Below are 14,038 nucleotides of genomic sequence, written 5' to 3'. Positions count from 1 at the left end.
AAATAGCTATACTAACAGAAATCCGTGTGAAATGAACATAATCGGGCCCACAATAATTTATACAATAACAATATCAACGGAAATCCGTGTGCATAAACAATAGCAACAGATATCTGTGTAAAAACTAAAACATTTTCACACGGATATCTGTGTGCAAATCATTTCACACTGATTTCTGTATGTGTTATAAATTAGTTTATTTCAAAATCATTAATTCTGTTAGAAATGTGTATTGTGGAGGGACAGATTTCCGTGACAATGAGTAATTCACACGGAAATCCGTGTGAAATGAGTAACACACAAATATCTGTGTGAAATTTTGACACAGATATCCGTGTGAAAAGAGTATAATTGGGCTCTACAGTAATTTACACAATTACAATATCAACAGAAATCCGTGTGAATAGACAACAGTAACAGATATCTGTGTAAAAACTAAAACATTTCACACGGATTTCTGTGTGAAAATAAATTCACACGGATTTCTGTATGTATTATAAATTATTCTATTTCAAAATCATTAATTTTTTTATGTTATGTGAATAATGGAGGGACAGATTTCCGTGACAATGAGTAATTCACACGGATTTCTGTGTGAAATGAGTAACACACAAATATCTGTGAGAAAATATAGACACAGATATCCGTGTGAAGAAAACAATTGGCTACAGATTTCCGTGTGAAAAATTCCTTGTAAATAATTGACTGACAATTGACATGACGGTTAGTGATTACCGAGGTAAATACACACGGAAATCGGTTGCAAATGTGTAAGTATTTCACACGGATTTTCGTGGCAATTAGTATTTCACACGGATTTCCGTGGCAATTAGTATTTCACACGGATTTCCGTGGCAATTATGCTTATAATTAGCAGAACTTGGCCATTGTTCTTCTGTTCTTCTCATCAAACTAGCTGCTGATGTTGTGCTCCCTATTGCTGTTGATTCTCTTTTCAGGTTTGTATTTCAACTTCTCTCCATCTCATTATGTATATTCCAAGTAGGTTTGATGGTTTATTCATTTTTGTGATATTGATAATAATAGCAATATTCTTAAAAATTTATTGTTTGGATCCTTATTTTAGATTTGTGTATGTAAACTAAAATGATCATAAACTGGTGGTTGTGAAATAGGTTGATTGATTTGCTAGTATGTGATATATAAATGATTAGAATTTACTACTTCAATGCTTAGAGTGGTATGGTTTAAATTTTCAAAGAAAATATATAGGTATAATTTTATACCAATTGATTTTCTTTGAAAAATTTATACCATTCATCTTCCTAGAATGTGTATACTTTGCATTGCACAAAAACTTAGTACCCGTTTAAGGATTTGGTATTGGAATTTGAGGCCTCCATGCCAAATCCTTAAATTGTCCCATTTTTGGACAGTTTGGTAATGACGTATTATGTATATTCTATGATACCCATTCGTTGTTACATGTTATTGGAAAATTCGACCGGCCAACCCTATGATCCTGCTGGTGTGCATATTAAGTTCGTGCACATGTAGGATCATAGGCGGAGTGCTGCCGAATTTTTCAATAATATGTACCGACGATTTAGGGATCATAGGGATATACATAATATGTCATTTCCGAATGGGTTAGGTTCTACACCTTAGGAAAGAAGATATAAGGCGATAGTTGATTCATTCATCATATGCATTTTTTTTAATAGATTTTTTCATTATGCAGTGGTTCTCTATCAAAGCGGCTGAATAGTTGAGCAATATGGACAAAAATTGGGTGTTTCTGGATCGAGGAAGTGATGAATATATTTTTGGACTTCGTGCATTTATCAGTCATGCACAAAATATATCCCCTGTTCCGAATAAAATTTATTGTCCTTGTAAAGAGTGTAAAAATCGGTGGAGACAAACTGTAAAAGCTGTGGAGGACCATATACGTTGTGTAGGCATGTGGAATGACTATGTAAATATTCCTTGGACCTCACACGGTGAGGAATTACCCGTAACAAATGAAGTAGATGTAACACGTCCCTCCTCCTCCCAACAAGTTATGCCAGACCATGATATGGTTGATATGTTACAGGATGCATTTGGGTTTCATGATGATACATCCAGGCCTCAGTCTTCTTCAGAGCCAGTTGGACGTCCAAACTCTGGTCCTACGCCAGATGCCAAAAAATTCTACAAACTACTTGATGATGCAGATACTGATCTTTTTCCGGGGGCACGTATAAAGAAGCTTAAATTTTTAGTCAGGTTATATAAGATAAAGTGTTTGCACTCAAATAGTGATGTATCTTTTTCTGAAACTTTGGATCTATTGAGAGACACATTTCCTGCAAGTACGACTCTCCCAAAGAGTTTTTACAAGACAAAAAAAATGATCAAAGATATTGGGTTGTCATATGAAAAGATTCATGCATGTCCGAATGATTGTATGTTATATTGGAAAGAGCATGAAAATGATACTAGTTGTCACGTTTGTGGTACTAGCCGATGGAAAAAGAAGAAGAATGGCACAGAAGCTGGAGGAAAACAAAAAGCAGCTAAGATTTTGCGTTATTTTCCATTGGGTCCTAGATTGCAACGTTATATATGTCTCGCCATACTGCAGATTCGATGTCTTGGCATTCAAAATTAAGGACTAAAGATGGGGTACTCCGACATCCTGCTGATTCTCCAGCTTGGGCAAAGTTGGATGAAAAGTATCCAGATTTTGGTAACGAGTGCCGTAATGTTCGCCTGGGGTTGGCTAGTGATGGATTTAACCCTTTTGGCATGATGAGCTCTTCACATAGTACTTGGCCTGTTGTGATGTCTGTTTATAATCTACCTCCTTGGTTATGCATGAAGCAGCCATACTTGTTCTTGTCATTGCTTATACCAGGCCCAAAGGGACCTGGTAACAATATTGATGTGTATTTACAACCATTAGTGGAAGAGCTGAAGGTATTGTGGAATGAAGGAATTGAGACATATGATGCATTCAAGAAAGAGACTTTTACCATGCGAGCCGCTGTGTTGTGGACTATTAATGATTTTCCTGCATATGCCATGTTATCCGGTTATAGCACAAAAGGTTACAAAGCTTGTCCAGTGTGTGCTGAAGATACTGAGTCTGTTAGGCTGGTGAATTGTCAAAAAGAATGTTTCATGGGTCATCGTCGGTGGTTGAATGATGATCATCGGTACCGTAGATGGAAAAACAATTTCAATGGTGCTGTTGAACGAAGGCATCGCCCAAAGCCTATGACGGGTACAGAATGTCTAAGAGCAACGCATGGTTTGATAATTCAATTTGGGAATGGGAAAAAGATGAAAATTCCTCGAAAACGTAAGCGAACATATGAAGGACCACCTGAGCAAAACTTTGGCAATTGGAGGAAGAGAAGTATATTTTTTGAACTGCCTTACTGGGAGCATCTTTTATTGCGCCATAATCTAGATGTTATGCATATCGAGAAGAATGTTACTGATAGTGTTGTTGGCACTTTACTTGGAGTTAAAGGGAAAAACAAGGACAATAAAAATGCTCGAAATGACATGGTTCTTCTCAATGTGAAGCATGGACTTCATCCTGTGCCCGTAGGTGACAGCTTAAGATATCCTTCAGCTAGCTTTAATTTGTTAAAGGAGGAGAAAAAGATGATGTGTGAAGTAATGGCTGACTATCGACCACCAGACGGTTGGTCTTCCAATATTAGCAATTGTGTCCGAGTTGAAGAAAGAAAACTAATTGGGTTGAAGAGTCATGATTGTCATATTTTGATGCAGTATCTACTCCCAATTGCCATTCGTAGGCCCATTAAGTGTAAAACACTTATTAAAGTGCTACTAGAATTGTGTGGATTTTTCAGGCAATTGTGCACTAAGGTTGGTTCAAAAGCTTACTTTGAAGATCTATCTCGGAAGATTGCCTTAACATTATGTGATTTGGAGTGTATAATGCCACCCTCATTTTTTGACATAATGGAGCATTTACCCATTCATTTGGCTGATGAAGCTGCAATAGCAGGCCCAGTTCAGTATAGATGGATGTATCCTATTGAAAGGTAATTTTTATCTGATACGTTTGTGACTAATTAATATGTTAATTTATCGCTTGGCATGACTTAAATATATTGATATTGTTCAGGTACTTACACACTTTGAAAGAGTACGTGCGCAATAAGGCTCACCCAGAAGGAAGCATTGCTGAAGGATACATAATAGATGAGTGTCTCTCATTTTGTACTATGTATTTATCAGGCGATACTGCATCAGAACGAACCAGACTATCTCGTAATGCTGATGACCCTGATAACATCGTCAGACCTGGATTGCCATTGTTTGTTACAAAGGGACGAGCTTTAGAAACTCCCCAAAAGTTTATATTGACAGATGAGGAGAAGCAACGAGCTCATACGCATGTGCTTCTGAATTGTCCAGAAATTGATAACAACCTGAAGTAATATTTGTTAAAGTGTGATTTTATATAATGTTACTTTTCATTAAATTGACTTAATTGACCTAATTAATGTCCCAATTTTTGTTTTTCAACAATAGGGAGCATGTGGAAATAGAAAAAAGTAAAAGAGGTCGACGTTCCGTGCAGGACTCTGAGAGATTGGCAAATCTATCATTTTCCAAGTATTTTAAGAGCATGGTAAGTCATCATATATAAATGACATTCTCGTCAATATATTTAACTTGTTAAGTACTAACTCAAATAATGATCATTCTCTTATTTAGTAATCGTTATTGTGTTGTGCAGATAAGAGAAAAGATTAATGAAGGTGATATTAATATTGATCCTGATATCTGCGCATTGGCGGAAGGACCAGACAATGAAGCCAAACGTTACAAAAAGTATGTTATGAATGGTTGTCGCTTTCATGTGAAGTCAATTGACACTGGTTCTACGTATCAAAATAGCGGTATTTTTGTTAACGCCGGCAGTAATTGCTATGCCACTGCTAATGATCGCCAACCAAGAGATGACATAAATGACTATTACGGCGTATTGAAAGATATCATAGAATTAGACTATTACGATGGTAGGAAAGTATTGCTATTTGAGGGGGATTGGATTGATAGTCGGACTCATAATCGAGGATTGAAGAAGGATGAGTTTGGGTTCATATTGGTAAACTTTAATCATTTGCTTCCACCATCCGATACTTTTATTTTTGCTAGTCAAGCAGAGCAAGTTTTTTATATAAAAGATCCTATTGAATCTGATTGGGAGGTTGTTGTGAAGACCAAACCAAGAGACTTTTTTGATATGGGTGTGGACCTTGATCCAGAACCGTACGCACCTCAACAGGTTGTTCATGGACTCAATGACGAGGAAGATGTGACGATAGCACGTACAGACATCTCAGGAGTTAATTTGGACTAGCAGATCATCATCCATGTGCACATTATTCATTTTTTGCTTGTAAATACTTTATAAGAAATATTGTGCGTTTTTACAAGTATTTTTAATTAATATATTTTATGTCGTTAAAGGACAATTTTTTTTTATGTGTTAATTACAAGCTGATGATATTTTATAAAGTAAAGAAAGAATATATTTAATTTTGATTGGTGGTGAAATAGCTTAAAAGTAATTTATTATAAATAAAAATAATAGCTAATTACTAAAACAATTAGAGCATCACCAAAATATTTAGAAACACAAAATAAGGGCGGGCGAACAATTTATTCCCGCTCATTATTGAGAAACTCACACGGATTACTGTGGGTAACGTTAAGAAGAAAAAAAAAAAAAGGGCTGAATAACACGCGGCCGCTTAACGCTCTCAATATTGATTTGTTTAGGGTATATACTTTCTTTTCCACCGCCACAACCCAAGGTGAGAGCAAACGTGGAGTTCATCCCCAAAGCTGAAAGGGAACCGGTATCTTTCATCTTTTTTCTGTTTCATCCATTACTTTTCTTGGTGAAATCACAGCTGATGGTCCATTTTACCCAACGTTTGAATCTTCTCTTGAATTTCCAGGTTTCAAGACTCAATCTACTGCAATCGGGAAACCCCCAAATCTCTTCCTTCTCCGTCTCCATTTCAATGTAGAGGTACCTTTTTGATTTCTATCAGTTGGTGTTTCTTAATTTGGCTTGTTTCAATTTCTAACTAATGAATAACAGACTTGATTCTTGTCCATACACAATCACTTTCAGAAAATAGAAGTTCCACATTTGCAATTTTTTGTTTTTTGTTTTTTGACCGACTTGACTTGGTTCGAAGATTATATTGACAATCCACTTGTATGCATTACAACAGTTCATGCCACAGTGTCAAATACCCAAGTTGGTTCCGGGTAGTGAATAATGTGATTGTCTTCATAAGAAAGGTATAAATGCTTTTTCTTATTCATAATATCAGTAGCTTTGTTGATGCTTGATTGATGTGTTGTTGAGGCCTTTATATATGTTGGTGTATTGATATGAAATAGCCTTGTTGCTTATAAATATATCACACAACTCCATTGCATGGAAAGAGATCAAGATAGAATAGAGGAGATTAGAGGAAAAGAGAAAGAAGAAACAGAATTACTATCGGAAAAGAAAATAGAAGAGAGAAACATGAGACGTGAGAGAGATAATAGAGAGACTGGAGTCAAGCCTCTAATATAAGATAACCCAAGAAATTCAAGGCAGCTTAAATCTGTGTCCCATGATTGTGAGATTAGCATTGCATATATGAACTCAAAGATTATACAAGCATAGAGCATGTGCATGAGTTCCGGCCATCAAGATTGAAGTCAAATCCATGGTGTATCTTGCTTTGTGTAATTTATACCAATAATTGTGCTCTAAACCTATTGAGAACGCAAATTCCTTGCAACAGATCAGTGAGAGGATAGGCATTATTAACATTATTACATCTTTGCATAATCATGAGAGAAAAAAAATGAGGAAAAGGCACTACAAGCATAGTTGACTGTAGTCTATAATTACTGGGGAGCATAGTTGACTGTAGTCTATGATTACTGGGGAGTCAGATCTCAAATTAAAATAGGCCACTAATACGGCTTACACTTACAACAGAGTCCTTGCTCCTGCAGCTGACTCCTCTCCTACAACAAATTTTCCCGGGGACCAAAAAGAAAAGACATTGACATCATTTCCGACTTACAAACTCCATGCAATGCAGCGGAGTTAAGATACGGTACATCAAAAGCTATTTCAAAGGTGAATTGAGTCCTATAAGCTATTTCAATTGTTATTCTTGTATTTACATTTAGCTTAGTTGTTGTCTAAATTGGTTTAAGCTTCTGAACAGTTACTAACCTAAATGACTTTCAAACAGAGTGCAAGCATAGGAACAGATCAAGATGATTAGAGAACTGCTGGTTCCATAAGAATGGGTGTCCTGAGTAATTCTTAGGTTGCTGTTTGGGTTAGAATTCCACGTTTGTCTTAACAACAAGATGTTAGAGTGATAAAAGAACCTATATGCATCAGCTTAACAACCTTACACTGAGCAGTAACCTCAAACATTAGTTTGTATGCTACAAAGAAATCTAGAACAAGTTTCTGCATTATAATCATTTAGTTAAACTTTGAGCAACCATATCCTTTGATCTAGACCTTCATTTTAGAAACCATTTGCATGTGTTGAAAGCTTATAATGTAAGCTTGATATCTTCAAAGTTTCGTACAATATGCATCAAAGATTCATTGGTTAAGTTTGAGGATAAAAACAGAGGTCGGTATTGAAAGTAAATCAGTTTTTCTGAGTTTTTGACCGACTTGACTTTTTACAAAAAACTGTACGATTCAGTTGGGTATTTGAAGTTGGTGTCTTCATAAGAGTTTCAGTAGACATCTTAAAGATCATTTCAGAATTGAAATCTCATGAAAATGAGTTTTCTAGAGTAGGTTATGATTTTTCGAAGTTGAGGGTCTGCATCAGGAAATTCTGCAATAGTCACCATGTTTCTGTTTGATTTCAATACTTTCCTTTATCCAAACTTGTTTTGGTAGACCAGAAACTGAACATAGACATTCTCATCTTTCCAACAAAACTCAGAACACTGTTTTCGGAATGTATTTGACATAGTAATGCTTTTGTGAAATCAGCTATCTGTATCAGGTTTATTTCACAATAAATCTGCAACACATTTTCGGTTAGTCATTTGACAGTCCAAATGAAATCTAAATGGCCTGAGATTTTAGATACTATTTTCTTAAGACATAAGCTCTATAGTGAAGAGAAATGTCTACATTTCTCTGCAAGTGTAAGAGAAATGTAGGTGTGCATTCAGAATGTACTCAATTTGATAAGCTTATATTTTCATATGGTCATATAATCTTCACTAGAGAAAAGTTTTAAGTGTGATTATAGTACTTGTGGTTCATATTGGTGATATTAATATGTTAATGTTATCTGACATGTGTGCTAAATAATAACAGATATGTCCAATTACAACATGGATTTCCAGTTGGATGATGATGCCCTACCATCGATGCATGAAAGTGTCCAATTTGATGATAGTGAAACCCAAGATGTTGGCCGTCTTTTTGTGAATGAGCAAACAATTCCTACAGAAAACAGAAATAATGCAGCCAATGAGGGTAACAAAAAAAAAGGGAGAGGGAAAACTGTAATTAAATGGGGTCAGCGTGGAGTGCGAGAAAGAGTTAAGTGGGGAAAACAAGGAGTACCGGTGTCTCCAAGGGAAAAATGTGCACAGTATTCCCTTTTCATTGGTAGTTTGGCGGCTGACCCTGGATTGTATCCTATTGATGTCAAGGATTGGCGGCGTTTTGACAAGGACGACAACCATCAAAGGGCTTAGACATGTATTGAGGTATGAAAGCATATTTATACCCTATTGACGTCAAGAATATAGTACTGAAATCGCTATCAGTTTATATTTCACACTGTTTGAAAGTTTATGTATCATATGAGATAGCTTTGAATCAGAAAAAATGTAAAATCTTTTTCTTTTTGGCAATTTTGGGTACTTCTAGCAATATAAGAAAGATTTCGTGTTCATTTGTCTACTTTAATACAGAGATCTTAGTTGTCTTCTTTTCATTTTCATTTCTCTACTTTATTCCAGACATCTTAGTTGTCTTCTTGGTGCCACTTGTCTGGTACCAGTTTTGTTTATAGTAATTTTGAATATTACCATGTTGTTTGTCATCAGCATTTTCAATGTTCTGCTCTTCTCATTATCTTTACTTCAGAAACAATACTTTGAAAGAGGGTCTGTGTATTGGCAAGATTGATGATTTCCCAGATTTTATGTCAATAGGCTACAAAGAGTAATGACTTTTGATCAAGTATAGCAGAAGTATAGAGTCATGACTTCTCATCTTCGGTCTTGCATTTACTACTATGACACATTGGAACAAAAAAATTACAGGAATTACATACTTTGTCATAGTATACATTCACAAACCATATATCTAATATGTTATAACATATCTTTGTTGGAATAAGGGACAATTGATTGGACGGATGAAGCAGCCGCTGCTAAAAAATCTGAAATCAAGAAATATGCCTTCGAAAAACTTGCAGATCGCTGGAAGCATCACAAGTCAGAGTTGAAGAAATTGTATTGGTTGCCCAATCAAGGGACTGAAGAACGTTTTTGCAGGCCTGATAATGCCATTGACAGAGATCAATGGATAAGATTTGTTACTCATTTAGATGATGAGGATACTAAGGTAATGAATCAAATGTGTACATTACATTAAATAATGTAGATGTGAATAGAATCCATATGAACTAGCAAAATAATTTAATATGTATATTTGTATATTCCTTAACAGACCAAGGCTGCCATAAATGTAAGTAATCGATCGCAGCGGGTAATGCATCACAGTACAGGCACAAGGACTTTTCCAGCTGTTGTTTACGAATGGGTGAGTATTGTTTTGATTCTTGTTTTCTGCTTTGTAATGTTCATTTACTTGTTATGCCGCTTCCTATAAATGGATAATGATTTGAATAATGTGTACATTATGAAGAGCAGCAAGTTGAGAATAGGGTTGAGGAAGAACCTGATAGGTTGGAAATATTCAAGTTGACACACCGTAAGAAAGGAAAACGAAATGAGTATGTTGATGCTGCATCTACCAAAGCAGTGGTGAGTATTGAAATTGAGAAATTCCTACTGTGGATGCCTATGGTTGAATCAAGTTATATAATCCTTATTACGTTTATCTGTTGTTCATCTTTACACTAGTAGAATGATTGCACTAATTTAATTCAATCTGCTATCCATAATATTACTAATAGTTTAGACATGTGATTGCATAGTTTTATGATTTTTGGTTTCAAACTGTTTCATTGCTTTTCATTGCTATTTCACTATGTTTAGACTTTGTTTGCTAGTAATAATAGGCCTCAAAAGAAGGGGAAAATGCAGTATTATTAGCATTTCAGAAAATGCAGTATTTCAGAAACTGCAGCATTTCAGAAAATGCAGCATTTCAGAAACTGCAGCATTTCAGAAAATGCTTATAATTACAATCTGTACAAATCGGCTTTGGTCTATGTAGTTTATATACCAATTTAAGCTGCAACATTCTAGATTATGTACTTTTAATTAACTTCATGCTTGAATGCAGCAAGATTTGGAGAAGGCTGAAGAGGAGAGAAAAAAGTTAAATGTTGACATTACTCCACAAGTTAGAGAAGACATCTATGCACAGGTTCTTGGGCCAGAGAAGCGTAACCGAGTGAGAGGACTTGGAGCGGGAGTACGTTGGCGTGATGTTCCGTACCTTCATACCGAAAAAAGAAGTATATCAGCTACTATGGAAGCAATGAAAGCAACAATTGAGGAACAACGCTTGGAGACTGCAAGATTGAGGAGTGAGGCTGAAAAAGAAAGACAAGAAGCTGCCCAAAGGGAGGAAAGGAATAAGATTGAATCAGCTGAGATGAACAAACGTTTCGCCGCACAAATGGAGGAGTTTAAGAAGCAGCAAGAGGCAGCAATGGAAGAGAATGCAAGGAAGGTGAATGAACTCGCAAGACTTCAAGGTATTAGATGGATGAAAGAAGCTGGTTTTTCAGGGATTGAAACGGCACCACAATTAGATAGCGACCCAATGACACAGCTTGCAGCAGTCCAACCACAATGCAATAGACCAGCGATTCCAACCCCACCTATCGAGGATGTGTATAGACCCAAAATGCCTCAAACTGTGCAAGAATCGCAGCTGAATTGAAAGGGTTAGTTTCACCAACCATTATCTAGTTTGATGGTTATGTTATTGCCTACTTTGAGTTAGTTCTCAAAGTATTTTGATGAAAATTATTCTTGGACAAGGATTATGTTGTTAAAGGGGGAAAATCTTAGTGATATTCCACCTTAAACAACAATGTATTCTTCAAAACTCCCTTGTTTTTGTAATCCAAGAATAAATGAAATGTATTTTGCTACAAATGTAAAGAACATCTTGCTATGAATGTAAAGTTTTAATATTTTTGATTAAGTTGTGGATTTGTTCATTATATTTGAAGTATATTTATTGTAGAAAACTAAAAATATTCAGGTTGCAGATTAATTAGTAATTATTTTTTTTAAATACTGTCACTTTTACACACTGAAATCAGTGTGAGTTAGATTATACATATTTCACACTGAAATCAGTGTCAATAATGGTTTTGACACAGAAATCAGTGTGAAATAGAGTATACCCATTAGCCACAGAAATCCGTTTGTAATATATTCTCACACAGAATTCCGTGTGAAATACAGTATACCCATTAGCCACAGTAATCCGTGTGTAATATAGTTTCACACAGAATTCCGTGTGAAATACAGTTTACACATTTCGCACAGAAATCCGTGTGAAATAGAGTTGTTCACACGGATTGCTTTCCATTCCGGTAATTTAGATTTATAGAATTATAGTGGGGCCCACGTTAGTATTTCACACGGACAACATAATCCGTGTGAGATGAGCATTACCCCCCCTCCAAACCGCACGGTAACACCAATCTGTGCGTGCACTGTGTGTAAAGGCTATCACACACTGATATCCGTGTGTAAAAGACTTATTACCCACAGATTAAAATCCGTGGGTAATTGTTGTTTTGCTAGTAGTGTGTGAAGTCTCCCTTCCCTTGAGACATCCGCCTCCTCTTACTCTAACCATGTGACTCCGGCGACAGCCTCTGCCTCCCTTTCTCTTTCCCAACGAAATAGTGCACCCACTCAATGAGAAGCAGCAACATATGGGCCCTCCTGAGCACTCCCTCCCCTATTCCTGCACCTCCATCCCCATCTTCTCTTTTAGTCTTTCCCTCTCTCTAGTGTTTCTCTCTTACTCCTTATCTCTGTTTCTCTATTTTCCAAATTGCAGCTGAGGTCCACAGAGAATGGTGGATTCATATGGAATAACTTAACCTCGCAACTTCTGATCGAAATAATCTTCCAATTTCATTGAATCAAGCGGGATGGATGCAAAGTCCCCTACCACTATCCTAAATCTGGGCTCCGTGTATTTGTGTTCACAGGGCAACTCTCCTAAAGTTTGGGAATTTGTATATCCCAGGAACATATGATTCGACTCAAGGGACAAGTCGGCTTGATGGCGGAGCAAGTCGGGTTCGGGTCTGGGAGGGCTGGAAGAGGCTGTGAGACCTCGGAATTGTTGCTGCCGAGCTGCTACTGCTGCTGCTGTTGGTGTTGTTGTTGTTGTTGAAGAACATCGGGATTGGGATTAGAGGGTTCAGTCGAGATTCTTCAGGGCGTTGTGAGCTCGTAGAGCTTGAAACCCAAACGGTGGCTTCAAATTTGGAATTTTTTGTTGGATCTGAGCTTCAATTGGAGCGGGATTGGGAGAATTATGGTAATGGTTGTTTATTCAACAGAGGTGAAAAGCTGTGAATTGATGGTAATGGTTGGAATTGCAGAGGTGATCGGGATTGGGAGGGGAAGAGAGATGGGTGCTTATAGTGTGTGTGTGTGAGAGAGAGAGAGAGAGAGAGAGAGAGAGAGAGAGAGTTGGGTGCTTAGAGTAAAAATCTGAAGAGACCATATTACCCCTCAAATTAACGGCGTCATTGACGTTGTGTACGGATAGTGGGTCGGATTTTAGATTTCATGTACCAAAATGCTCGGTTTGAAACTTTATGTATAAAAATTATTAGTGGCTTTTACTTAGTGTACAGTTTGCAAAATTTTCCCTTCAGACAATTAAAAAACATTCTAAAAATCATGTTGTACAAATGGTGAGCTTATGTTATAGGAGAATTTCAAGAAAAAATAGTGGTGTTAATAAAGTTTAACATATTTCGGCATATTATTGTATTCCACGGGTGCCTCCGTGGCACCTCCCAATTATTTCATGCCATGTACTCATTGGTGGTAAAACATGATTTTCAAAATAATATTCCAATTGACAAAAGTCGAAAAATTGATCCTTTTTTTTTCACAACTTTCCTTAATTTCTGACTATGAACAAAAAAAGATACCTCCAATGTCGAAAAACTTCTCATTTTTATTTCATGATAGATTAGATATTTATTAGTTTGTGCAAAAAATCTCAAACTTTTACCAAGTAATGATTATTTTATAGGGTCCTTTACCCAAAACACCAAAATTGGCCAAAATGATCCCACTTACCCTAGCAACAAATTTTTATTCCCACTAACCCAATTTGAAATGAAATAACAATTTTACCCTTAATCAATCTAATTAATGAATTACTGCCATGCCACTCTCTCTCTCTCACGCTCCCAACCAGTGCACGGCCTTCAGCTCTAGTCTCTGGTCTAGATGACTGGCGACGAGACAAGGACGACGATGACGTCGACGGAGGTGATACTTGGTGAAGGCGTAGATCTGGCGCCATCGTTGGTCGCTGATGTTGGTGGATCGGCGGTCGCAATTCATAGCGAGTTTCGTGATGACAGCCTGACGACGCGTTGCTGATGGCCTCCGCAGTCTCGTTGGCCTGACCGAGGAGATTGGGTTGCGTATCCTCCGGTGCTTTCTTCTCCTCCTCAATTGCCAATATCAACTTCTGTTCGACACTCTTCTAAATCCGATTCAATTTCTCCTCTTTCATTTCTTTAAATCAAATTCTACACCCTGCTCCTTAATC

General features: G+C 36.8%; 1 protein-coding gene and 1 long non-coding RNA gene across 3 annotated transcripts; both read left to right on the top strand.

Annotated features, from left to right (window-relative positions):
* The first annotated feature begins 5,751 nt into the window (after window positions 1-5,751).
* On the top strand, window positions 5,752-8,723 carry LOC112201601. Of its 2 annotated transcripts, none has more exons than XR_002936818.2 (5): window positions 5,752-5,858; window positions 5,961-6,034; window positions 6,243-6,312; window positions 7,027-7,130; window positions 8,378-8,723. It is a non-coding gene; the product is annotated as an uncharacterized LOC112201601 (long non-coding RNA). The 2 variants fall into 2 exon arrangements; XR_002936819.2 differs by having other exon boundaries at window positions 7,010-7,130.
* Window positions 8,724-9,125: 402 nt separating this feature from the next.
* LOC112203132 (uncharacterized abhydrolase domain-containing protein DDB_G0269086) lies at window positions 9,126-11,408 on the top strand. Its single transcript, XM_024344146.2, has 5 exons — window positions 9,126-9,177; window positions 9,414-9,640; window positions 9,746-9,838; window positions 9,949-10,062; window positions 10,547-11,408. Exons 1-5 carry the CDS (start codon window positions 9,126-9,128, stop codon window positions 11,150-11,152), a joined length of 1,092 nt encoding a protein of 363 aa, XP_024199914.1. The 3' UTR covers window positions 11,153-11,408.
* The last annotated feature ends 2,630 nt before the right edge of the window (window positions 11,409-14,038 follow it).

This window comes from Rosa chinensis, chromosome 5 (assembly GCF_002994745.2).
Source record: "Rosa chinensis cultivar Old Blush chromosome 5, RchiOBHm-V2, whole genome shotgun sequence".
NCBI lineage: Eukaryota > Viridiplantae > Streptophyta > Magnoliopsida > Rosales > Rosaceae > Rosa > Rosa chinensis.
The sequence above is the reverse complement of the archived record's forward strand: the minus strand, read 5'-3'. Positions and strand labels throughout refer to the sequence as shown.

Coding starts and splice junctions, on each gene's coding strand:
- LOC112203132 (XM_024344146.2), top strand. CDS start 9,126: ATGTTCTGCTCTTCTCATTATCTTTACTTCAGAAACAATACTTTGAAA. Junction 9,178..9,413: donor AAACAATACTTTGAAAGAGG/GTCTGTGTATTG, acceptor TGTTGGAATAAG/GGACAATTGATTGGACGGAT. Junction 9,641..9,745: donor TAGATGATGAGGATACTAAG/GTAATGAATCAA, acceptor ATTCCTTAACAG/ACCAAGGCTGCCATAAATGT.